Source organism: Melozone crissalis, unplaced genomic scaffold, assembly GCF_028551555.1.
Source record: "Melozone crissalis strain CALT ecotype California unplaced genomic scaffold, PUWL_Pcris_2 ptg000042l_1, whole genome shotgun sequence".
Taxonomy (NCBI): Eukaryota; Metazoa; Chordata; class Aves; order Passeriformes; family Passerellidae; genus Melozone; species Melozone crissalis.
The window spans coordinates 15,378,018-15,405,348 of NW_026535820.1; the positions used below are offsets into that span (position 1 = coordinate 15,378,018).

A 27,331-nucleotide genomic window follows, 5' to 3' on the forward strand; every position below is an offset into this window, starting at 1 on the left:
TTAAAGTACTTAATTTCCATAATTTGAATTGAGGAGAGGAGTAGAAGTGGCAATACCTGGCAGATTAAATATAAGAACAGATCCACAAGAGAAAGGGTCTCCTTTTCCAAAATATTTGAAGCCATGAGCAATCTAGTAGGTTCCAAATTGAAAGCATTCATTTTTTTACAAAATTTTTATAAACCTTAGGAATGAAAATTAATTTGGACAAGTTTAAAGAGAAATTCAACTCCATGACTAACATGGGAATTACCCTAATCCTCTCTTCAACTCAATCATGGAATTTTAACAAGTTTTTCTGGAAGCCCTTGAGATCTCCTAGCTTGAACATTAACTTGTGTCCACTATTTTCATACTAGTTAAAACGTATAAGTGCAATCTGAGGCTGAATTAGGAGACCAACCCTTTGAGTTCTAAGTCACTTGTTTGAATCTTAGCCAGAAATTGCCAGCCGGCTGGCTTTTGCATGATATTCATGAAAAAAGTTGACGATCTCATCTTAGCAGCAGTACGAACTCTGAGTTTCCAGCTATGCCTACTTAATGCTAGATTACTTCTGTGTGAAAAAAGAAGGGTGTTCTGTTGGGTTTATGCTACAGATTAAGGATTCCCTGAGGAGTCATTCATGTTTGGAGGCAACGCACAAGTTTCCCCTCTGCTCTGCTCTCCCAAACAAATGCCTCTCACCATAAAGGGATGTGGTGCAGAGATTGTACCTCGAAAGGTACTACCCACCCCTTTTCTCTTACCTCTTTATCACAATACCCAGAAGCAGGGAACTGTGAGCCAGAGGAAACTTTGGGTTTTAAGTACATGAGGGAAGCCCACTGCTTTATTCAAACTTGTTCAAGGCTAGAAGATTCAGTAATGTTGGTGAGAGCAATTTTTCTGCCAGTCTTACAAATCCTGCCAAGTAAATTTAAAGGCAGCAGTAGAACCATAAGAAGCATCAGCCAGAGCTCAGATCTGGTAGCTTTCCAGATATGCTGCAGAGCCTTTAGTTTTTCAGGCCTTTAGAGATGGATGGATTGAAGGATGTGAGGGGGCAGGCTCATTTAGGTGACAGGTAATTATTCTCATCGGACAGCTGGTTTATGGAGTAGTTTATAATGTGTGCTTTGCATTCTGTAAAACACTTGTAAAAGTGAATAAATGCTCAAATACAGCCATTAGCAAATGCTAATATTTTGCCTACTTATCAGAAAATACAAACAGGAATCCGTTACCCAGGGAAAGTTACTGTTTCATAAGCAAATCCAAGCATTTCTCCTTAGAATTGCTAAAAAGGCCGAACACATGCTCCGTCAGGTGCAAAACCGGGAAACTCGTCCTTGTTACAGGATATAAACATCAGCTGTGCCCTTCTTGCTTACTTTCCCTCAGGCTTTGGCTAAATTTTAATCCAGAAACTCATGACCAGCCGTAGTTCCGTCCTCTCATCGTTCTTCACAACTCTTGGGATCGCTGCAATTGCACGGGCTACAACTTTAAAGAGGCCGCGGGGAGGGAGGGAGGGAAGGAGGTGGCGGCGGGGGGGTGGCTGCTTTGCTTGCTGAGGCCGCCTCTGCTCGGCTGAGTCTCGCTTGGTGTCTCAGCCTTGCAGGTGGCGTCTGGCTCGGCCGGTACCCGGGCTCGGCTCTGCCCCGCGGAGGCGGCGGGCGGCGCGGCTCCGGCTCCGGCTGCGGGCACGGGCGGGCGGCAGCGCATCCCCGCCGCGGCTCCGGGGCCTGCTCCGCCTCCGCCTCTGCCCTGCCTTGGGTGCGCAGCTGCATCGCGGCTCGCCAGTGACCGCTACTTTCAATTCCCAGGCTAATGAAATCAGCATCGTAAAAGCACGTACTTACCCCGCCTTTCCCCGACAAAAACACAAAGGCAAATCCGCTGTTTCCTTTCAAAACATTGAGCATGACGGTTTGCGTTATTTTCTAAAGGAGGGAGGGGTGTTGGGAAGAGTGTTTTTCTTCCAAGTTCGGGTGTAAAGATGCTTTAAAATAAATAATGCACCATTTTGAATGAACGCTTCATGAGATTGCCTAGGGGCCATACGAATACCTACGAATCCTCCCCTTACTATGTCCCAGGATGAAAGCTCTGATGCATAGACACAAAACAACTTTGCCGACTGGGCGAACGAAAATCCGTGCCAGCTCGGCAAATGACCCAGCACTTGGTACTTGCTTCTGTAACTGTTCGCTCAGCAGCACTCCCCAGTTCCGTTCCGCACGCTGACATTTCTGGACCCGCGGACTGCGGACCCATCCAAGCTTTGGAAAACATTTGCTAATAAAATTCAGCAGGTAGTTTAGAAAAAGAAATATGGAATGAGGGGGACGGAAGGTGGCTAAAGGAAAAAAAATTAGAAAAAAAAAAGAAAAAAAAAAGGAATAAAAAAGAGGAAAGCTAAGCAGTAACAGCTGAGCGGAACTTGCCGAGCTGCCAGCGCCGGGCAGGGCCGTCCCACGGCCCCCGGGCTGGGCACCAGCGGCGCCCCCGCAGCTTCTCGCTGCACCGACTGTGCCCTACCGGGCACGGCGGGGACGGGTTTTTTCTTCCCCAGAAAGTTCTCGGCCCCCAAAACCATTGCAGTACACCAAGTGTGTGGGTTGGAATTTATTTCTTTCCACCGCTCTGTAGCTGTTGGCGTTGCGGGGTCATCGGGCGCTGCCGCCTGCCCCGCTGCCCCCAGCGCCCGCTCTCCGGGGACCGAGGAGGGGCAGCACCATTCGCAGGCACAGCGGCGAATTTCCCCGGCGCTCACTGTGCCGTGCCGTTCCCATTGGCCGTGCGGCCGGCAGGGAGCGACGGGAGGCGGAGAGGGAGCTGCCAGCAGCAGACAGGCAGGCAGGCACCGGGCGAGCGCGTAGACAGGCGCACGGCAGGCAGAGGCTGCTGGGGTATTGTTATCATTGTGCTTCGGCGGAGAGCTTTGCCTGCAGGGGGAGGGGTGGAGGGAGGAGAAGAAAGAGGGAGAGAGAAAGTGCGGGGCGAGCATGCAGCAGGGCTGGGGCCGGCGAAGCGGCGGAGCTGGCGTGCCTGGGCTGAGGCGCTGAGAGGAGCCGCCTGCCCGAGCTCGCTGGGGGGCACCGGCGGGAGGAGCGAGGCGGGCACGATCCAGGCGTGGGGAAGGCTGCCAGCCGAAGGGAGCCGCCGCCGCACCGGCCTCGCAGCAGCAGCAGCGACTACTTCTTTCTTATCTCCCAGCCTTTGTTTGCCCATCCTCCTCCTCCTCTTCCCTGCCCACCCTCTGCACCGCGGAGGGGGCTCGGCCGAGAGACAAGCAGGCTGACCCAGAGCTGAGTTTCACCCATCCTCCGCCCCCCGCGCTCTCTCTCTCCGCTGCATCGCTGCCCATGAGCTAGAGCGGCAGCCGGCTCCGGCAGGCGGGGGCAGACGCCGACCGCAGCTCCCGGCAGCTGCCGCTGCCCGACCATCCCCGCCGCTCCCCTCGCCCCGCTCCGCGGGCTCCAGCCGCGCTCCGGAACTGCTGGGGGCCGCCCTGCCGCCGCCCCTCCTCGCCTCCATGTGCCGGGTAGCGGGAGCGCCGCCGCGGATCCTGCCGCCGCTGGCGCTGATGCTGCTGGCGGCCCTGCAGCAGGTAAGCACCGCCGGCGGGGAGCGGGCCAGGCTGCGGCTCTTTGTTCCCCCGCGGGCGGCGATGCCCGGGGAGGGCGGGAGAGCCGGGTGGAGAAGGGGGTGGGGGGTAGAGCAGGCAGGCTGCGCTTCGTGGTGAGGGTCTCGGGGAGGGTGTAGGGGAAAGCGGCCCCGCTGCCAGGGTGCCCCGGGGTGGCTCGTGGCCGCTCGTGCAGAGCCACCTGCTCGGGGCAGCCCCGCCACCGGGCTCCGCGCCGCGGGGAGAGAGAGAGAGAGAGAGAGAGAGAGAGGGGAGAGCCCCTGCCCGGGGCCGGCTGAGAGGGAGAGGCTGGTCCCGAGACGCGGGAGGTGATGGGGGCACTGATCTCCCCTCATTCTCGGGAGAGCAGGTGTCGCGGGACGGGGGGGGGGAGCTGGCTGTTACCCGTGCGCCTGGCGAGAGCGCGGCCCCGCCGCGGGCGCGGGGGACAAACTACCGGAGTGGGGGACGGAGCGAACATTCCCCCCTCCGTCCCGCGTGATGAAGGGCGGGCTGTGGAGCCAGAGAGGTGCGGGGCAGAGAACAACCCCCGCATCTTAGCTACCCCCAGCTCCCTCGCCCGTTAATCCTTTCTCCGGGAAGAATTTAATCAGCCTCCGCCTGGGCGCTGGGCTTCCCCACCCCCTGCCGCTAACGGGAATTTCCACTGGGACGGGCTCGGGCCCCGAAGTGTTTAATTTATTATTATGAAAGTCCTGCTGCTGCCTCCCGCCGGCGGCCTTGCCGGGCGCTCCGGGCGGCTCACTGACGGGGTCCCGGGCAGGTGGTCGCGGGGCAGCGCCGGCACCGCTAGCCGCGGTGCGCTCCCAGGGGTTGCAGAAAGTGGAGGTCTGGGGCGAGATGGGAGTCACCGGGATGGTGTGGGGAGGACGGGGAGACGACAGAATGGATCCCGTTGGGGCAGCAGGGGCAGTGCCCGCGGGGTGATGGTTGGGGTCCCCTCGGGCGGCGAGGAGTGTGCGGAGCGGCAGCGGAGCCGGGGCACCCGGTGGGTTCCCCGTTCGTTTTGTGCTCACTGAGCTCGTATCCGGCGCGGCGCCGGGGTAGGAGAGGGCGGTAAGTCCGAGAGACAGATGGCGCAGATCATCGCCTCTTAATGGTATTTACGATTGGGGCATTTCTGTCGGGCTGGGGAGCGGGTTGAGGCGAGGCCGGGGTGCCGGGGCGGGTAGGGCGCCCTCCCGCCGCGCCCGCAGCGGCTGGCGCAGGGCAGGGGGGGCGGCAGGCGCAGCCACTGTCCATGGTGCGGCCCCTCTGCCTCCGCCGCACCGGGGCGGGAGGAGCCCGCCCGGCCTCCGGCTCCTCTCCGCTTCTCCATGTCTCTGACGCTCCTGTCCCCTCACGGGGTCCCCGGGCAGTTGAGTCCTTCACGCAGTTTCTGAGGAGCTCTCAGGGGCTGACGACCTGCGCCAGGCGAGCGAGGTGCTGAAACGCCGCTCCACGGCAGCCGGGCATTTTCCCTTGAGCCCTAGGAGGACGCGCAGGGTGGCTGGCGCGACACGGGAGCGTCCGGCTGAGCATGAGCGGCTGCGTGTGATAGCAGACACCCTGTTCAGAAACTTGTGTGTGCCACTTACCGGCTGTTGTTGTGTTGGGTTGGTTTTTTCGTGTGTTTTTTTTAAGTCCTTATGTGCTGTTTACTGTATGTGCTTTCAGTTCTGTTTAGTCTTCCTATCTCAATAAATCTTTAAAGCACAAAATCTGCAGTAAGCTTTTATTGCATCTTCTTTTTTTTTTTTTTTTTTTTTTTTTTTTTTTTTCCTCCTTACCCAAGGCAGGTTTGAAATTGAAGCACAGGCTATGAATTAAGGACAGGATCTAGCCGTGTTGCTTTTATATATCACTCAGTGTCACTGGCACGTTATGGTTGGGGAATCCAATTTCCCCCTTGTTTGGGTATCCATTAAATCAGGTTAGGGTTGATTTTTAATAGCATGTAACAAAATTGGAACTTGAGTATGAAATCAGATTTACAGACCTGTATCTGTACCACACTTTCATTTTAAGAGCTCTTTTTTCCCTGCTCCCTTCTTCCATCATGCATACTGCAAGAACCTGCACCAGCTAGGTGCATTGCTAACTTTTTCCCCTGTTGTCACACCTCCTACTTTTGGTTTGTAGGAGGTTATTTGTATCAGGTTCTTCTGAAATGTTGAACCTTTTCACTCTGTTTTTCCTCTCTGCAACACGGCATCTGTCTACCTTTATTTTCTAGAGTATTAATCAGTTTGTTAGTGGTATAGAAAAGCTGTCATTATGGAATTACTTGAAAAATTGTAACTGGAACCAGATTTTAAGGGCAAATCTGTGGATGTTGTTTGTGTACAGGAAATACAGCTTAAGAGTTTTGGCAGTGTGTAACCTGCACAAGAAAGAGAGGAATGAAAACTGCACTCTGTTTTGCTGGTTAGCGTATCAGTATGAGTCTGGGAGTATTACATGAAAAAAATTCTGACAGAAGATAGGATGAAAGGAGTGAATCTTGTTTTTCTGACTAAATCAACAATTCCAATCCAATGACGGAATGGGAAAGCCAGTATAAGTTTACTGTTAGAAATAAACTGGAACGCAAATTAGAAATGAAGTGCTCAAAAAGGAAATATGTTTCTTTAAATATAAGCTGATTGAATCACTACGTGGATGTTGTCTGTTTCTAAATCAAAAGCAAGTAAACAATAAAGCAGTTTTTGGAGGCTTTTGAGCTTAGGTGACTGGTTCGAATTCGAATTATGATGACAGAGGACGTAAGTTATTACCCTCTGCAGGCAATTCTGGTCTTATTCCAGGTCTTAGTGAATGTATCCAGGTGATAAAGCTACTACCCTAAATGACACTCCTGTTAAGCTGCCTCTGCTGAGAATCCAGCAATGGCATTTCTTGCCAGATCTACCCCTGCAGTAATTACCCCCAGCAGCAGTAGTCTCTGGCAGAATTGGGGTGAGGAATATTAATGTAGTTTTGTGTAGAAACAAGACAGAGCCCCTATTGGGGGTAAATCTTCTGTGTCTCGCAATATACCTGTGTCTTAGACTTACTTTTTTTTTATCTGTATAAGCATGAGTTTTAGAGTGTCTCTGATAAATTACTCCATTAACAGACACCAACACCATTCAAAGTACACTGAATGTAGTGAATTGAAGGCATTTTGTGACACATTCATAAGCCCCTGACCAGAGTAGTCATGTGGGGTATCTCAAGCTTTTTCAGTGTAGATCTTCGTGGTCTGGTTTTGTTTTGTCTTCAAAGATTCCATTGGAAAAGTTAAATGTGCCAGGGTATTGCAGCAGAGAGCTCTCCAATCCTTGTCTGTCTCGTCTGAGTGATAGTAAGAACACTGACACATCCTCAAAATTCAGATAATTGCAGAGCTGAATTTCCTTAGATATTAAACTGAATATATTATTTAAATATATTTTGTTAAAATACTTTTTAAAAAAACTCCTTTTTACACCTATTATAGGACAGATAAGGTTGTGTAATTCAGTGAGGTTTTTGAATTTAAGTCATTGGTTGACAGAACAGGAGATAATCAGAATTTTTTAATAAACAAAATTATCTGGACAGATATTCTAGCAAGCTCAGAAATACATACTCTGCTTATGTACCAGAGGGCATATATTCTTATGCTGTCGATCTATGTATTTTTAATAAATGTGTATTTTCTAGAGAGCCTTTGTCATGGTTTGACACTGGCACAATGCCAGTGCCCCCATGAGAATACCTTCTCCCTGGTGTCTGCTGTGAGATGTGACCAGGAATAAACAAAGCAGGCTCCTACTTAGGAATAAAGAAAACTTTATTAACTAAACTACAGGGGGAAAAAAAAAACCCAAAAAACACACACAAGGAAAATTAAAACTTCAAAAAAACATTTTCCTCCTCCCCCCACCAAATTCCAATACAATACATCTCCCAAATCACCAACTCTTGGTCCGGCACCACCCTTTAGAATACTCAATCCTCAGTTCATCAAGAGGAGGAGGAGTCCTTCTTTGTGCCATGGGCTTCTTGTCACACATGGCACTGCCCAGAGATCATTTGCCGTGGTGACATCTTCCTTCCATGCCCAGTGCTCTCTCCACTGTGCATGGACCAGAGCTGCTTCTGGGGTTCCTTTTAAGGATGCCTTGTTTCCTTCCAAAAAGGCACAGCCTCAACTTTGGGACATCTGTCCCCACCATGTTTCTTGCACTCCCTGGGGCCGAGGGGCACCCACACTGAACCCTCCTGGTTCTGAGGCATTGGCCCCCCCGGAAGCAGTCTCTGTATCACAAGGAAACAGTCCATGGCTATACAAAAAGAGTCCAGCAAAAAATGCCACTCCATCTTCTCCATTCTTCCAGCATCTCTCCCTCTCTGCCCAGACCTTCATCACTCTTCTAGGAAGGGTTAATGTTCTGTAAAGTTTTCGTTGTACACAAAGGGGTTGAAAGCTCCCACAAGTGGCTGGACACATCACTGCCCCCTTCCCTCCTTCTCACCCGTGCTGCCTGCTGCTGCACATGTTTATCAAGTTCCAAGGTAACTCCCAAGCTCTGTCTCTGTCTCCCAGAAGATGGGGGGGAATACCTCTCAGTAGTTCTTGGATGCTTCCACCCTTGGGCCCCTCAGGGTCAGGCCCACCTCTCCCAGGCCGCGTGGCTTTCCTCTCCCCCCGCCCAGCTGTGGGGAGGAATCGAACTCTCTCCCACTGGAAATCCAAAGAGAACCTTCCAGGGGGGAGCCCTGCTTTTAACCCTGTGTGTTCTCAGAGGCATATCCAAATCTCAGTGGCCAAACCAGGTGCCAACATTAAAATCTGAGTACCCATTGGTTTGACAACAACCTCCCAGAAAACCTGTTTCCTGTTAAACCGCCACAGCCTTCTACTGCTCTTTCTCTTCCAGGGTAGTACTGCTGCCTAGGCATGCAGCTCAGTGTGCTGGAAAGATGAATATATAGTTTTGATACCAGCTTTTAAAATATTTACCAAAATTATCATATTTTTGAGCTACATCTAGTCAAGAGTGTGTCATTCAAAAACTTCCTGTTATTTTCCTTTCTGTTTCTAGAAGTTGAAGGACCTGCCAGAAACATCATTGGACAAACCCTGTCATGTTCTATCTTACTTGGTTTCATTGATGCTTTTATATCAATAATGTATTTTATTACTTCCTTTAATAACTGAGCACTAACACATGAGACAGTTTAGTTGTGACAGAACTGCATGTTTATATTTAAAAATATCTTGAGGAAGCTGTGAGTAAAGTTATTTTTACTCAATACAGACAGTATTGTGTAAGGGACTTGTCATGTGGTGAGGAAGAGGAATTTTTGAATGGCTTTTCCTGCTTAACAAAATCATTTACCAGTTAAACTCTGTTTTTCATTGGTTTTGTAAGTGTTTTTTTAGGTTAACAAAAAAGTTCAGAAAGCTTGCAATAGTTTCAGTAGTTAGCAGCATTCCCATTAGAATGAGAGCGTAACTTACCTCAAACAATGTACACACACAAAGCACAAGTCTATTCCCAAAGGCTGTACAATCTCTAATGTTCCCTGGATTTTTTTATTTTAAATTCTTGTTATAGAGGGTCTCAGGATGAAAGCTGGGAACCCATAGTGGCCTTATGGAGTAGCCTGTGTGCTTCCATTAACCCAGTAGCACCAGTTGTGTGTAAGGTTCAGTGAGACAGATTACAGAATAAGCTGATGATCCGATAAGGATCATCGAGTCCAGCTCCTGGCCGTGCACAGCACCATCCCCAAGAGTCTCACCATGTGCCTGAGAACATTGTCCAAACTTTGGATGGAGAATAATGAAGGCAAAAAGAGTACTTGACATCCTTTGCAGGAGCAGTGATAAAGGACTTCTCACTTGCCACAGACTGAGACTCTCTCATTGGCCAGCAGTGGCATACAGTGAGGTGAATCCTGAGAGGAAAGAAACATGAACATTATTGCAGGATGAGTTCAAGGAAGATCTGTATTTTCCTCAAGTGCATTTGTAGTTTGTGAGTGAGCTGAGAGGGACCTTTTTCACCTGGGTGTTGAACCATGTTGCTGTTCACCTTGAGAGGTATATAATCCAAGTGTGCATGATTCATCATTTGATTTGATCCTGCACTTCTTGCTGAAAGATCATGGGAGCTCTGTCTGAATAAAGAAGGGAAATTAGGCTTTCTATTTTTAAATGACTTATGAAAACAGATACAGTATCAGCAGCTTCCAAGATGGAAGGTGATTCGCTGCCAAATCTTTTCAGCATTTCACTTAAAGTATTTGGTTTTAGTCAGTATTCGTATATTTAATTAAATACCATGTTTCCAGAAAGTGTGTTTATCCTCTCCTCTAGGCACTCCTTGACATATTTAAAAAATATATTTTTACCAAGACTCCTCTAGGGACTCTCCCATTCCTTATAATTAGCATATAATTATCAGCAGCTGAAGACATAGTTAAAATTTTGTGATCCCCCCAAAGAGGCATTTCAAGGCCTCCCCCAAAGGTCAGAAAAATGCAGCATCCTCCTGTATAGAATAGCAGCAGTTTTATGGGCTGAAGCGTTCAGTGTGAGCAATACAATGGCTATTACCAAATCAGAGAGATGTCATTTCTTGTAGAGAAATTAGAATGTGTGGTCAAATACCGGATAATTTTTTTTAAAGTTATTATTAAAACAACTATTAAAACTTAGACAGACAGAAATTTTAAGATATCCTTCTCTGAGCTGTGGCTTGCCTGAGGAACCATGTGTTTTGGAAGATGCAGCCACTCCCATGTTCTCCTAGTTGAGGGAGGGGGAAAATCCAAACTTGGATCACGGGTTTGAGCTATGTGGGGTATACTAAATAATTGTCTTAATTTTTAGTAGAGCAAATGAATATTGTCTCTCATTTGGAGTTAACAGGATAGGCTGTGAACATGGTTTGTAAAACTGAGGGATGAACAGATGCAGAGCAGGGCTCAGTGGTGCTGGTGGATGAGAGGCTGGACATGACCAGGGAGAGAGACTTTTTACATGTAGAGGTAGGATAAGCAGGAATGGCACAAACTGAAAAACAGTAGCTTGAGATCAGTTACTCTTCCGTGGGAGGGTGGTAAGGCAGTGGAGCCAGTTGCCCAGAGAAGCTGTGGATGCCCCATCCCTGGAAGTGTTCAAGGCCAGATTGGGTGGGGCTTTGAGCAAGTCTCACTGGCTTAGTGGCAGGTGTCCCTGCCCATGGGCAGGAAGGGTGGAAATAGATGACTTACACAGCCCCTTCCAACTCGAGGTGTTGTATGATTCTATGACCCTTTGGTGGTTTAAGCCAAGTTACTTTAAGCCAGATAGTAGCATTCAGGTTGTGTATTCTCTTAATTTGGGAAGGTGCTTGAGAGCTCTAAGTGTTGGTTTAAGAAATTGGATTTTCTGATCTAAAATTTTGTGGTTCACAGAGTAGAGCACTGATTAGAAGTGAAGATGGTGTAACGAAAGCCCTTTCTGCTGTAACTGAATGACCTCTGGGAGGATGTGGCCTGGCACCCACTTTGGGAGCTCTTGGCTTCCAGAACAACTTGAATGAATGAAAGGCACTTTTCTTTCTCTCTGGTTGTACTCTATGGTTGAAAACAAATTGTACTTGACTACTTTTGTTGAAGTACTGAGTACTGTGAGAGTATAAACTGTTGGCAGCTTTGTTTGCAGCGAAGTTGGGGATTTAAGAGAGTTGCTGAGCATTTTGAATTCTAGTATCTAAAGCTTTTCAGAGATGTTTCTATCATCCAGGGTATCTTTCTTTTGCCTTATGACAGTAAATAGAAAGTAGTTACTAAATAATGCCACCTTGTACAGCATATCCCATTGTGTCAGATAATGTCTGTACACAAAACTAAAAATGGACAGCACAATCTCTAGTTTTTAGAGTTCTCTAGAACCTAAGTTGCAAGTGAGTATTGGGTATCATCCTGGCTTTTAAATTAATGAAGAAACACCCAGTCTTTAAACAGTCACAAATGTTTCTGTGATCTGTGCTTAAGTTGAATATTACTGTTTTAGTTGTAAATTAATATTGGTTATTAAGGAGGAAGAGCTCAAATACCCCATTCTTGCTTCATCATACATATAATTATGTCAGACATTGTTTTGAACTTCACACAATAATGTCCTGTGAATTGGCTAGACTTGGCAATTGGTAACTGTACTGTGTTCAGTTATACTGTGTAGTACGATATTTTCTTTGATACATACCCCACTTGGTTTCTCATTTTACTACCTAGGCTTCTCTTCCTATGGGAATAAGTTACAATATAAAAGAAAGCAGTTTTCCAAAAACAACTTGCCTTGCATTTTGTTAAAATTGTTCTTAAGAAAGCTTGTGAAGTAGTACATGTAGATGCAAAGTAGAAGAGACTTGGATATTTCAGATTGATAGTTACTACTGAACTCCAGTGGTGTATGGCATATGCAGAGGAGCTGGTGAGATCGCATTTTGAAGTACATGTTTCTTTAAATGGATATTTCCAGATATTTGGAATTTTAAACGTGTCTACTTTTTAAAAACAATGGAAATTGGTTATGAGTCCAGATCTGTCAGTACTACTGAAGAAATTCTGCCTGGCTCAATGCTTGTTTTGGTTAGAAACTTTTCAAAACTTTGAGGCCTGTTTTGTTGGAAGACTTTTACTGGTGGTATTACGAAAAAGATGTAAATGCAGATCCCTTAGAATTATACACTGGAAATTGTAAACAGGTTGCTAATGGTATTTTTGGTTTCAGTTTTTTTTTTTTTTTTTTTTTTTTTTTGGTGAGTTGCTTTATTTTTCTTTTTTTTAATCTAGCTAGAATACAGTTTTGGAATTAAACCACAGTTTTCATATCTAGGGATGAAACTAAAGTAACGGAGGAGCAGGACGTCAAAACTGCAGGCTTAACTGCCTAACTATATCAAAATGGTGAATTCTTTTAATTGATTGAATAACAGTTTTGACAGAGGACTTCTAATTTACATCATGTTGCTTCATAATTGCCATTTTCCTGTTGCATTTATATTTGAGATCTACAGTACTGAGTTTATATGCATGATTTGTTACCATGTGTGACTATCTCTCTAGCATCTGGAGATGGTAATGCTTATCACTCATTCAGCAGTTAAAAATGGCTAAACAAGTCATAAAGGATGAGGAAAGCAGAATAGTTTTTTAGAAGTAATTTTATTTTGCTATCACGAAGTCTGGTAGTGCTTGAGAGGAGACTTTTCCAAGTGCTGAGCTTGTTTAAAACTCTTGTGACTCCACTGAGCAGGTTTTATGTGGGTACAAGCTAAGGTAATTGCTTTCTGTCTTAAAAAGATCAGGTTTTTTAAAGGAGTGTCCTTCTGCAGATGAATGTACAAGCAATATTATCTTAAATTTGAAAGTGTCTTGGGAATTGTACTAATCACACAAAATCCTGTAAATTATAATAATGTGTCCCATAATCTTCACTAGCTTTCGCCTTTTGCCCCCCAGATAAGGGGATAAAAATATTTCAGTGTCCTTCTTTTCTTAGAGTTAAAATGGTTTAAGTCTTGCAGTACTCTCAGGCTGAACTTAATGTGACCCAGTGTGTCTGAAGTTGCAACTTCTGCTTAATTCAGAATGCTTAACACAGGGCGATTAAGAATTGCTGAAAATTCGAATTCTTCCTTCCCTTGTGTTTTTGTTCTGAAACAATCTTTACAAAGGCCTGTTTTTGGAGGGCAGAGTACAGTCTTTTGTTTCTGGATAAAATTGATGGCTGCAAATGAAAGAATAAAGAAGGCTCTCTATTCATGTTCTCCAGCCTTTGTTTCAGTGGGCATTGTTTCAGTTTATAAGAGCTGTTCAGTACATATAGATTACTGGAAAGGCTGAAAGATTCCCAAACACATCAGTGCAGTCTTGTTAAAAATCCTGCTATCTCCTCAGCTGCCCAGCCAGTAGCTCTTGGTTTCAAAGATACCATGGAAGACTTTATTTCCTTTTCCACCACATTATTTTGAAGTTGCCTTTTCTGCAGTAGTTTAAATGAGTCTTACTCTTTTCTTTCATTCAATGGAAACCTTATCAAACCTGTGATTTGAGTTCTAAAGCTGAGGAAACTGGCTGGTTAAAATTTTAGTTATTTTTGATTTGCCATCTTTTTATCCTAAAAACTCAATATATAAATAGACTGTTGGCACATAGCTACAGATCTTGGTTCCAGTTTTGTAGGGAACATAGTTCCATGGTAGCTAAATTGTTGCTTTATTTGCTTTGTCTTTAGGGTCTCCATATAAACATAATAAACTACTTAAGCAATTGTACACAGGTGAGATACCCGTGTAGATCTTAAATCACAACAGTTTAAGTTAATCTGAAACTTGATAATTACAAGTTCTGTTACTGAGGGCATACCAGGATAGTGCATTAACTTGCAAGTTAGTAAATTTTAAATTGTTTTTGCTTTTGTAATGTCAGTGTTGAGCTGCACAGTTAGGATGCTGTTGGTGTAAATGCAATGCAATGAGTTACAGATGCCTCCTTGTATTAGTGATAAAACTGTTCCAACAGGGCTTGACATGCTGAGTTTGGCCATGTTTGTCAGTGGAGAGATTACACTTCCACCAAGTACCTTTTCCCTGAGGAAGCCCTTGTTGTTTGAGTTGCTTCTGTCCCACCTCTGCTTTAATGCTCTCTTTCCCTGAGGTTAGTAGGGTGAATGGGTGGAATGCCATAATCTTCTCTATCTCCCTCCCTTTTTTGTTTTTTTCCTGTAGGGCTTTCTTTGCAAGATGCAGGGATGCTTAAGTGGCCTTGAGTCAGTCTGCTTGATGGAAGCTCATCTGGAAAGCAAACAGGAAAATCTAATTTAAGTCTTTATCAGATTTAAGTATGATATAATCACACAGTTGCTTGTGCTGTCCAAGGCCATATATGCTACATCTGGGCATGCATGTGGATAGGCCTTTGTTTGGCATGTGAGGTGTTGGAGGTTGTGTGGGAGCTGTCACAATTTCTTGGCTATATCTCAGCCCAGGCTGCAGTGGGAGCTGACCTCTCTGCTGTGTGGTGTGAAAGGGGTTTGCCAATGTACAGTCATGTAGCCACATGTAAGGTGGGCCATTGTCTTGTGCAGTACTAAAATGAGACAAAACCAATCCACTGAAAAGAAATCTTAATCCTTTGCAACAGAAATGTTTGGTTTTGGTTTTGGTTTTTTTTCCAAATAGGCAACAAGCTTTCCTGGAAAATAGCTTTGCTACCAGAACTATTTTAAGAACATGGAAAACTACAGTACAAACAAGTTTCCAAATGCTGTATTATATTTCTTAATGGAAAGGCATTTATGAAGCTCTTTTAAGAATGTGATTTGAGGGTAAACTTTTTTAATAAGTGAGGGAACAAACAGTTTCAGTGTCTCAGCTCTTCCATTGTGCAAATTTAATGAGCTGCTCTCCTTTTAACTTAATGTCCCTTTGAAATAGGAGTTGCATTGGAAACATTTGGCTTTATACGGTATCTGTTTGAACACTAACACAAATGTAAGTTCTGTTAAGTTACTGCAAGTGTAACATTTTGTCTGAGTTTACTTGTTCTGGTGCAGCCTCACGTAGAAATATTCTATATAGAGCATTTTACGCCAGTGGTTGAAGTGATCCCTTTCAAGCAATCTGGCTGTGAAAAAGTTGGGATGTGTTCTGTGCAACATTTATTTCCAGAGGAAGGAATGTTTTTGTTCCCTTTATGATTCCCCTTCGGTCTAGATGTCTGGTTTAGTGGAAATGTTCAGTTGTCAGAAGAATCAAGATGGTGTATTATTTAGATCTTACCAGACAAGCGGGATTTGTTCCTTCCATTCCAGTTATCAGAAAGATTAACCCTTTGCCCTCGCAGTCCTAATTGCAGTCGTTCAGAAACAAAGATTCTGTTTGTACAAGACAGCAGCAAAGTGTAGTATGTGCCAATTGGAATGTTTCTCTGGTGAGTGTGGGTTGAGAGTATTACATATATTTTGTCTTGTGTTTCAGGCACCGATAAAAGCAACCTGTGAAGATTTGTCATGCAAGACTGGATTTCCTGAAGATGTTCACAGTGCAGTAGTCTCAAGGAGTGTACATGGAGGACAGCCTCTTCTCAATGGTACTGTTAGAAAACATATTTTGAACTTTTTTGTTTCTTCTAGTTGTAGCCATAAGTCACTCTGGAGCATTTTCATCCTTAAACTCTTTCAGGCGAGAACATGAGCTGCTCTGTGATTATTTCTTGGTAACTGTCATAGGATTTGGAAAATCCCTTGGCATTAGGGGAAGCACATGCACCTGTGACTGTAATTTGAGAACACTGAGTGTTGCAATACTCCCCATTATTATCCTCTAATTCTTGTCACAGCATTCCCACTGACGTTTCTTACTACCATTGACAGTGTGTATGCCATTAGTCTGTACTTACAGCCCATGTATGTATGAGGAGGTAAAGAAAACTTCCTTTTTGCTTTACCTCTTGTAGAAGAACTGCAGTTACACCCAGTGCTGGTGCTCATGTTAGTGCAGAGATAGTTCCCTTACTGCTTTTCCGTGGCAGTCTGAGGAGAGACAGCAATAGGAGGCGAGCAGTGGGCTGGGCAGCAGCAGAGAGAGTGGTTGGTTGTCTGTGAGCCCCTGGTCAGTGACCGCAGCGCTGCAGGCTCTGTGAGCAGGCGTGCCAGGAGAGGCAGGACCGTGCCAGGGCTGTCTCAGGGACAGTGCCCTGCTCTCTCACCCTGGCACCTACCTGCATCCAAATGGCACCGTGCCCAGGCTGGGGATGGCCTGCTCTGTGAGCACGAGCCCTTTCCTCCACCAGGGATGCCCTGCAGTCAGTACACCTGCTCAGGTTTGTCCAGGCTGGGAATTCAGTTCACTTTTTGTGTCTCTATTTTGCAGGAATAGAGTGGGACAAAGAGGCAGGTGCTCTGAATGCTTCCTAGATTTCCCAGCCAGTATACAAGCTTGCAGAAGTACAACGTTTTTAAAAAATTTGCATTAATTGGTCTGTTTTCTGAACCGCTAACATAATTTTTTAAATCTAATTTGGAAATTGTGGAACTAAGAACATCAATTTTAGACAGTTTCAAATACAGCTTAAATAAGGACTAATTTAATTTAATTTGTTGTTTCTTTCACATATAAATTTGGCTACACAGTTCAAGATATTTAAATGAAAAAAATTCTATGAATCTGCAAAACAAATGAAGTAAAAGCTGTAGTCTTGATTTTACATGCTTGTATGTAGCAGTCTCTCATTAATTATATTTTACCGACCTGTTTTGTGCTTTCTTAGAAGTATAATGGAAACTTGAATGCAGGATGAATTGATTAGCTTTAGTGTATTTAAACTTGAATTATTAAAGCTTTCTCTATTCAGTTTCATGAAAGTATATTCTACCAGCACAGACTTTTCTTTTATTAAAAGATGGCTTAGAAATTTATGTATTGAAGTAAATGTTCTGCCAATTGAGAAAATAATAAAGAGGAAAGAGAATATTCCTCACTTTTCCACCAAATGGGAGTTAATAGATGGCTCTCCTATATACTCCTGTAATAGACATCAGCATGAGAATGCCTTGGTATGTGATGAGCACAGGCAGGGTGCAGAAACAGGCATGCAGAGCACAGCAGCCAAATGCTTTCCAAAGGTGCCGCCTTGAAATACCAAATCTTTGTTACAGGTTGACTGTCATACCATCAGTTCCTCTTGAAATGGAGATCACACAAGTTTTGAGATCTACCCTATTCTGTGGAAGTTCTCTTTACTCTCTATGGAATCAAGGCTGTTGCTGCAGTTTTTCCCTTTTCCCACCAGTTAGGAGCCACAGTAGACTGGGCACTAATTATCTGTTGTCGTTGCTCATGCAAACCTGATGATAATGTCTGATCAGCTTTAACTGAGTCTGAACTAGTAACATAGGATGACAAACTGACTTCCTGTCTCATTATTCATCCCAGTCCCACAGTCCCTTCCCTTGCTTCTCAGAAGTGAGTGAAGCATGACTGTTGGTTTGTCCTTGAATGGTATTAAAATGCATAACGTTTTAGGGAAGTAAGAATTGGAAACACTGTATGAGGCAAACGGTATGTATCACATCATATCAGCTGGTTGAAAAATGACCTGGGGGAGTCTTTTTCCTACTACCATTTCCTCAACTGAATTACTGCAGTGGTTAATTCTTTTGAAAATTTTGACATGCTTAAAAGCATATAATTTGCTGGTTACACATAAACATACAGTCCATCATTGCATAGCTTTGACTTAAATTTAATTACACTGTCATTTTGAAATACTATTGTTGTCAAAAGCCTATTTTCTGGTTATTAAACTAGATTCAGATGATGCTGGAAGTTAAGTATAGTTTCATGACATTTGCATCGTAGGGGTAATCATGTGCCTGATTCTGATCTTGGCCGCCTCGCCTATCTAAATGCATGGAATTATTTAAGTTGGAAAAGACCTCTAAAACCATAAAGCCAATCCATTAATTCAGCACTGCCAAGTTTACCACTAAACCACGTCCCTAAGCACTACATCTGCATGTCCTTTAAATACCTCCTGAGATGGTGACTCCAGCAATTTCCTGGGCAGCCTGTTCCAATGCTTGCCGACCTTTTTGCTGAAGAAATTCTTTCTAATATCCAATCTAAACCTTCCCTATAGATGGTGATGCCAGTTTCCTTTGTCCTATTACTTGTTTCTGGAAGAAATGACCAACCCCCACCTCATTACAACCTGCTTTCAAGTAAGTTGTAGAGAGCAATAAGGTCATACAACTGGCCTTGGCTCACTGATCCTCTGTATTACCTTCCTGTCCTCCAGCAGATCAGCATTCCTGCCCAGCTGAGTTGCACTTAATCCCCTCATACCCATCTTCAGTAAAGATATATGGGTACTGGCCCCTGCAGTGAGCCCTGGGGAGCACCACTGGTGGCCAGCTGCCAGCTGGATGTAGCTCCATTCACCACCATTCCCTGGGCCTGGCTGTCTGGACAATTTTTGGGTTCTTACCCAGTGAGCACTGCACCTATCCAAGCTTTGAGCAGGCAGTTTCTCCAGGAGAATACTGTGGTAATCAGAGGCTTTTCTGAAATGTCAGTGGACAACATCTGCAGCCATCCACTCATCCACTAAGTGGGTCACCCTGCCATAACAGGAGATCAGGGCAGTCAAGCAGCACCTGGCTTTCATGAACTCAGGCTGGTTGGGCCTTATCTCCTGACTGTCCTGTATGTGCTGCATGGTAGCACTCAAGGTGATGTGCTCCATGTCCTTCCCCAGCCCCTAAGTCAGTCTTGTAGCTCTGCAGATCCTCCTTTCAGCTTCTTGTAGCTGTGCATCCAATTTACCCCTCTGTCCAACTGTGACCTCCCTGGTCATCCAGGACTGCTGATAAACGATGGAAAGTGGCTTGCTGAGCATATCTGCCAGTTCCTTCAGTACCTTCGTGTGGATCCCATCTGTCTCCATAGACTTGTGTGTGTCTAGGTGATGCAGCAAGTCACTGAGAATTTCTCCTTGTGTTATGGGGGCTTTACTCTGCTGCCTGTTCCAGTCTTCTAGCTCAGGGGTGGGGTACCCAGATAACAATTGTTGACTGGACCACGGCAAAGAAGGCACCAAGTACCTCAACCTTTTCCTCATCCTTTGTCCCTATTTTTCTACTCATATTTGATAAAAGATGGAGGTTCTTCTTAGCCCTCCTTTTTCCTAGAAAGATTGCTTTTAAAAATTGTCTTTTTATAGTAATCTGTCATCAGATTATGTTCTGTTTGAGTTTTGGGGCTTCTAATTTTCTCCCTGTATAACCTTGCAATATATCCTTGTAGATACTTACACTAGTTTCTGTAAGTTTTAGAGATGAAGGCTTTCATTTCCTTTGGTTTTGTGCATTGATACCACCAGCACAGAGGCTTTATGGACATCTCAGATATCTACAGAGTAATTTGACCCTAACTTGATGCTTTCTTGACAACTTGCTTCTTAAAATACTGCCCAAAAAATTACCATATGTTTATCACCTGTCTTGTTTATTTGCTGTTGTTTGCTTTTGTTTAGTACATTGGAGGACAGGCTTCTCTTAAACTCTTTGGCTTCTGTTAAACTAAAACTTAAATAAAATTAGAATTATCATATGACTTGTTGGTCCCTGCATTCAGTTTGTTACAGTAGCATAGGATATCTGGATTTTTAAAACTCTTATTATAAGAAATTTTCTTGCACTGCACTGTACTGTATGTTTTTTGAAGAGGTTTTTTTTTTCCCCACCCTGTATACAGATGGTACTTGTTTTTGATGGAGGATTGAACTTGTTCCCATTGCATTTAAGAATAATTCATAATGGCTTTGTTAATTCATATGGCTAGGACACTATGACAGCATCTACTGATTTTTTTCCTTTTTTTGCATGAGGGCATGAGAGGCGACTACACATTCAGCTCTTGTGCAGGTGTTCAGTTGTCCCACTACGTGAAAAATTGGTGGAGCAATATATATTCAGAAAAACTTACATTGGAAAAGGGAAAAAATGCTCCACATTTATTAATGGGGGGAGTGGTTGGGAAGAGAAAGAGAGCTGCCCTTGTTGCCCTTGGTTTGAGGATGAGGAAATGGAGAAGATTATTCTAGTTGAGAGGTCACAGGAGTTGGAAACTTCTCCTTTTGTAGGCTGTGACTGAGCTGTGTAGGAGGTGACCTGCGCCATCTAGGCTGTCCCCTATTGCCTCCTTCTGGCTTAGTGTCACCAGTGCCCCCTGGTCCTGTGTTCCCCTGGAACAGACTTCCCTGGTCATACCCTTGGAGACTCTTGGAAGCTGATACTTTACGATTTGTCTTGTACAATGTCTGACAAGTCTGACTTCAAGACATAATATGCTCAGGTCACTAGATATATTTAAGTCCTATGGGCCTAATATTAAATTTATTTACTATGTTTGACATGTCATTTCACTTGATACCAGTAGGTTCATTGAAATTACAATGGTTTTTACTGAGGTGACCTCAGAACTACTGCCTTAATTTCTGTAAAGGGAGAAAAAAATAATACTTTCAGAAGCAAAATTAAGAGAAACTTCATTCATTGCTAAAAATTGTCTTAGTAATAAACCCATGGATTTACTTGAGCCTCCAGCTCTTTTAAAATGTAATATACTTTGAAATTTTTTAGGACTTAAATCCTCCAACATTTAAAAAAGAAAATAAGTAATATGCAAATGATTCTCCAGTCATCAGCTAAGAGAAGTAGATACCTAACCCAAATTGAGGGCACAGTATTTAGGACTGGTTTCTGTAAATAAAATGTGATTACTGTTTGGAGAGCCATAAATAAGATGTAGTGTTGGGAGAAGAAGAGGTTAAGTCAAGAGGGAGTTCCGTTTAATATATTAAATGCCCTTGCTTGCACTGGTTTTATCACATTTTTGTAGTTCATCTAGGGAAAAGTACTTGTGGCAGTTTGATATGTCCAGCATGTTTATCTAATCTTTGTTCTATATCCTGCAAATTTTAAGATACAAATAAAGCGTTTTCAGCTAAAATCATTCACCTCAAAAGGTTACTTGAATGGTTTGCAGAATCATTTCCTAGAGATTCTTATGGTGATAATTATTGTAGCAGTTTCTTATCTCCCAGAGATGTTATTTTAACATTTTCTGTCCTGTTACTAAATGCATGGTTTTAGTTGTCTGCTAAGAAAATTCATTCCTAAACCATTAATTCGAATGCTGTGTAGCTATAAAATATTTCTGAGGTCTTTGTGATGCACAATGATAAAGACAAAAAAAGGGTTTTGGTGTTGATCACAGAGATAAGCAGTGATTATTGCTGATTAACACTGCAGTTTCATTTAAGCCACAGTAAGCATCAGCTCTGCCAAAAAAGGCACTCTCATGCCTTCCCTCCTCTTTGAGCCTGGTACCAAGTGCTCATGAAACCATCAAGTGAACGGGGTTAGCCAATTTATCTGGAGTAAACTTTCACTCCCACTCCTTTGGACTTTTTTTCTGAGTGACCTTGTAGGCTTAAACAGAGCCACGGTGTCCCTGCTTCCTTTTCTCTTCTAGCAATGAAATGCTTAGAAAACAGTGTTTGTTTTGATGCTTTCAAACTGAGTCACAAAACTTGGTTTTTGCATTCCCACAGACTTATACTGTAGATTAACACTGAAAATACCAATTGGTCCCAACCCAGAAACGTGGTGTTGTTGGGAGTGTGGCCCTCAGGCATGGCCTGGTGTTATCATTTCTTCATGATGGAGTGGAGGGCTGCATGGATTCTGTCTGTCCCAGGTGAAGCTGCTTGGCTTTGTTGCTAGTGTTGTATTATTGTTCTACATATACAGATGTCTACCATCAGCTAAGAATAAAATTCCTTTTTAAAAAGTCATAATGCTTAAAACTGAAGACAGCAGCACATCTTTTAAGGTGGATTAACTGTAGAGCCAAGGAAAGTGTTCTTAGAAGAATTATATTTTCCAAGAGAGAAATTAGTCTTTACCCAGGAAAAAGATTTTGGCCTTTTTTTTTTTTTTCTTCTATTAAAAAAAATGAAAATAGTAACCACTTTGTTTGAAGTCTCCTTGCCTTAAGCAAAAAGATAAGTTGACAAGTTCCTTCCAGGCAGACAGCCAAACAATCTCAGATAGATGGGGTCTCTCTATGAGCTGCTGGCAAGCTGGGGAAAAATTGTTTCAATTCTTCCCAAATGTATTGTTTTCTGAAATTCTTTTCCTGTACTCTTCACCCTTCCCCCTCTTGCAAAAAAAAAAAGAAAAAAGAAAGAAAGAAAAAGCCACTACAGCCTACCATCCCCTTCTAGTTGCTCTTTTAAGCCTTAGTGGGAGTGATTTTTTTTTCCAGAAGCTTCTCTTGTTAAGATATTTTTTCCCCCTGAGTTATGCTTAAGATTTAGTAGGTTTAGTTTTGCCCTCTTCTTTGAGAAGCAGAGTAAATTCTATTGCTGTTACTTGGTGATGCTGTGCCTTCTTGTTTTATTTTATGTTACAGTTGCATTCCAGTTCTTGGTTTCTTGCCTTTTTAATCCTTTTCATCTTCTTTTCTCAAACAGTTTTCCTCTCTGTACTCTTTCCATACCCCACAGCATCCTAAATTCTCCAATGTCAGTGTGGAGCTTGCTGTCCTGGATTGGAAGAGCTGCTTTTGTTTGCTTTCGCTACGCTAGCACAGTACCTGTTTTGTTATACCAGTTGTCTGTTCATGTACCAACGTCTTAATCTATTCTTAGATACTTGTCCCCTGAAAATTATAGCTTTCTTTTGCTGAAGCTTTTCTTGAGATGTCGTTTCCTTATTCCCTTTTACCAACTACTTAAGCATGGATTATATTTTAGAGTATATATAGCATATATTCACCTTACTGAACAGTGGTAATACACTATTTGAATGGTGACTCCTTTTTGCTTTTTTTGTCTGACTTATATGTGATACCTGATTTTAATTTTGAGTATTAAACTACTGACTATAAGTTGGTATCATCTCAGTTCAAGCTTGTGTGTTGAATGTTACATACATATAAATGGAGAATAGCATAAATAATGAAATGCAGTGATGTTATGAATGTGTGCAAAGGACTAACATTTCAGAAACATAATTCTGTTATCCCTTGGTGGACTGTAAACCTCTTGTGGAATTGTATGTAGTATGTGAATCAATTTGTATATCCAGTATCAAAGAACGTATAACTAAAGTTATAGGTAAGAAGGAATTCTAAAAAAATCTAATCAAAATGTACTAAACAAAATTTTTACTTTTCATGAATTATTTTTAATACAAGCTGAGAATACAGTTTATAGTAAAATCTTAAATAAACTACTCTTGTCCAGTTTTTCCAAAGAAGAAACATGATTCTCCCTTATTTCCTGGAAAAGGAGTGCTGCTTCTGTTTCTCATGTAGAGTCTTATAACTCCATCTTGATAAAGACAAAAATATACCTACAGAGAAATTAGAGAAATCTTGAATGGTTCCTGTGTTCTGAGATCTGTAAATTACTATCTTAGTTAATTAGTCCAGTTCAGATAGTAATTTCTGCCTGTAGCCCATTTACTTGGAATGCCCTGAATTAATTAGTACTTATTCCCTTTTCCTATATTCAGCTGGTTACTTGCGAGGGTCTCAAATGTAGTGTTCTTTCTGTGTGCAGAAATCTGAATTACAGCAGCAGAATTGGTAGCTGCCTCAGTAAGCTCTGAGCATGGCTCAATGAAGGATAGCAAAGGGGATGTTTCTTTCTGCCCTCTGAAGCTGGCTCTAGCATTATAGTCTTTCTAACACCATTTAGTGTAGCCTTAGTTCAATTTTAAGCTATACCATCTGGCTTTGATTCCCAGGGGGCCTTTATTTTTCCTGGAATCATTGTAGTTAGAGTATTCTTCAGTGCTGACCAGTGCTCTGGGGAAGGCTGGAAGGAATGGTGGCTGCAAAGCTGTGCAGAAAATCTCCCCAGCAGGCAAAGGTGCCCCTGGGTGTGGGTGATTTATTTAGTAACAAAAGAAGATTGCTGTTGCATTCAAGAGCTGCATGGAAAAAAATGTTTCTGTGTGGTGCATAAGTATATGGAATATATGGAACAGAAACTCAGGTGAAGTGCTCTGTGTTAGCATACATAATGTGAGAAAATGGTATTTATAATTAGGAATTCAAATTGTCACTTAGGACTACAGTACATCTTCTGTTGACTTGTTATTTTTCTAACAATCCGGAGGACAAATTTACGAGAGCATCCTACTGAACTGGTATTTCCGGAAACATCCTTTATTGCAAAACATATTACCATACTAAATACAGATAAACTCTTCTAGCATTTAAACACTTAAAGACCATATTAAATCAAATACTACTGCCTTGAAGACTTGGATGTCAGTCAGCAAATCCCAAGTATGGTTTGAACTGCTCTGATTTTGGTTGAATGCAGTGAGGCAGATTTTATTGCTTGGGACATTCAATGTGAGGGCATTTTTTTATTCTGGAAATAATAAATTTTGGAAGAGTTCACTTCCAGGCTTTCACAACATGTCCTAGGCATCAGAGCCAGCCTTGCTAAACTCAGGAGAAAGGAGGAGCAGAAGGAAGGTGCAAAAAAACAGGGTCAGATTTTGGATGGAAAGAAAATTTGCTGGACTTGCTATTATCTTCTAATTAGACTGTAGAAGGAGCAACTGGCCTTTGGTACCCTGTAAATCTTTCCAATTTAACACAGCACAGATGGTTTTCTGCTCGTTTCCATATGCCCTCACCGGTTGATGTGTCCTCCAGAGGGTGGGGAAAATAATATTGGGGGATAAATGGAGTGAAACACTGGAGTGCCAAATGGAGCTGAGGCTGGGGAAAGGATGGAGGCAGAAGAGTCCAGCTGATGAAGGATAATGAATGGAGGGTGGAGTTATGAACCCTGGTGTTGTTCAAGGGGGAAGAGAAAGCAGAGGTTGTCCACAGGCTTAGAAAGAGCAGAGAAACTTGGCATTAGTTGGAAGAGGAGGCAGAAGCAACCCAAGGTAAAAAGGAAAATATCTTGGAATACTTTCAGATTTCCTCATGGCATCCAGTTTGAGCTAGCCATGGACATCCAGTACCCACTCTAAAGGAAATGCTGAGGACCCAGTAGAGCTCACCAGTATGAAATAAGTGAGCATGTAATGCTGAGAAGCTTTTCTAGGAGAAACCACCAGGCCTTCTTTACATAAGAATGACAGCATTGTGTCCCACATCTTCCTTTTTTTTGTCAATTTAAGCTAAAAACCGTAATTATTTGAGTATTCAGCCAAGATCAGAACATGCACAAGGAAGAAGAGCCTTTTGAAGATAAACTGATCTTATAGCCAAGACATGAGGTTAGCTAGAGTACCTACAGCTGTACATCATGACTTGTCCACTGTGAAGTGGTATTAAAACCCACTGCTGCTTTTGTTACAGATGATTTGGTACCACCAATATTTTTTTCATTTTTTCTCACCTTGTATGTATATATGTGCAATTTAAGTGCATATGAAAACACCAGCCTTAATTAAAGCTAGGAGAGGATATACCCAAAATGTAAATCTTTCCTATTGTTGCAAATGCATTACAATGATGTGGCTGCAGGATGAGTGAGTTTGATCAGCAAGATAATGCATTACAAATCCTGTTCCTCCTTTTTGTGGGCTCATTCTCTTCTGGGTCAGGTTAGTTGTTGATTTGCTGGGATCTGCTGTGGAAAAGGAGATAAATTAATGAGAAAAGAGGTGTGTCAGTGGTGATGAGATAAAAGGAGGTCATAACTGAATTAAACTCGCTCTGTTAGAGTCTCTGGTAGGTTTTTTCCCACCCTCTTTTCTCTCTGCAGTGCTTTCTTCCTGCTGTTTTTATATATTCCAGGATTGGGCAGCTGAGGATCAGTGCCCTGCCATCCCTTGCCCTTGATGGCTGCTGCATCCCAGCGCTTCCCAGGCACAGCAGTGAATTGTGCCTTGGTTCTGAGCTGGGTTGCAGATGACAGCGAGCAATCCCATTAACCTGCCAGCCTGGCTGCAGATAATCCCGGAGATCCAGGGCACCCAGTGCTGCCCACCCCCGGCTGCCATCCCTCACCCTGCTGGCTGCAGTCCTGCCTGCCTGTGGCCACTGATGCTCTGGGCAGAGGAGCAGCACAGCACGGCTCAGGTGCATCTCCTCCTCCTCCTCTGAGCTGACTGCAGAGCTCAGAAACTGGCCCATTTAGATTTATTTTTTTCCTTCTTTTTTGCCGTCTGCTGTGTTTTGGCAGACCTGTGAGCAGTGGCAAATATTACGATCGTGTCTCCTTGCCTGCAGCTCCTTTTTGTGCACTGTGCTGCCTTTTGAGAAGTAGATTTTGTTTGGTTCTGAAAGTTAATGGCATATGCCTCTCAGGTTGTAGAGAGAAGGAATTATTTAAGGCCCTCTATGAGTTCCAGTTTAACATTCTCTTAAATAGGGAAGTCAGAATCCCTAAAAGCACAATTTATAACATAAAAGCTATCAAAATAGCAGTGCAATCTGTTAAAGTGTTTAAAAATTTGATTCGCTGCAGTTTAAAATGTGAAATAAATGTACACTAATTGTTTTGAATGGAGATGAAGATGGTGTTTGAAGCCAGTCTTTAAAGGAATTAGTGAGATAGCACTGCAGTTAATGGTGGAGCACTATTTTCCTGTAATGGGCTAAGCAATGTTCTCTAATTAGCTTGTAAATTGATATTCAAATACAAGTAAACTGGCAATCAAATACAAGCAAAACATCTATGTAAGTAGACTTTGACGTCTGCATTTAGCTTACCTGTATCAAAATCATGTGTGGGTAAAGGGTAAGCTCTTGGTTGTTTTCAGCATGGAGCTTTTATTAATGGTGGCTCACTGGTTATAGTAGGTAATTTTTTTAATTTAAGCACATAGAAAGAGGAAAAATAAGTTCTTTTTTTTTTCCCACAAGTGAATGGCTCTTAAACATTAGTAACATAATACAAAGTGTGGATGAGCTTTTTTCCTGTCTTCATTTTTTCTGGCTCTTGTCAGCTAGTTGTGCACATAAGATTTGATACATAGCTGAGTCAGTGGCAGTCACTCTGTTGAGTTTTCCTGGATTTGGGATCATATTTATGTTCATTATTAAAATTATTGCTATATGGTATAGCCATTTCATTTTCAAGCCTTGTGGCAGAAACTGGATGCATAAACTATTAGTGGTGTTTATGTTGTAAGGCTTTCAGTGG

The 27,331-nt window shown here is 43.2% G+C and overlaps 1 protein-coding gene across 1 annotated transcript in view; it reads left to right on the top strand.

Annotated features, from left to right (window-relative positions):
* Nucleotides 1–3,422: 3,422 nt before the first annotated feature.
* The window catches only part of CDH2 (cadherin 2), a 115,970-nt gene continuing 92,061 nt past the window's right edge, over nucleotides 3,423–27,331 (top strand). Inside the window, exons 1-2 of the mRNA XM_054284593.1 lie at nucleotides 3,423–3,595; nucleotides 15,616–15,727. Of these exons, the coding sequence (XP_054140568.1) occupies nucleotides 3,521–3,595; nucleotides 15,616–15,727 (187 nt within the window). The 5' untranslated portion in view covers nucleotides 3,423–3,520. The remainder of the gene's footprint in view (nucleotides 3,596–15,615; nucleotides 15,728–27,331) is intronic.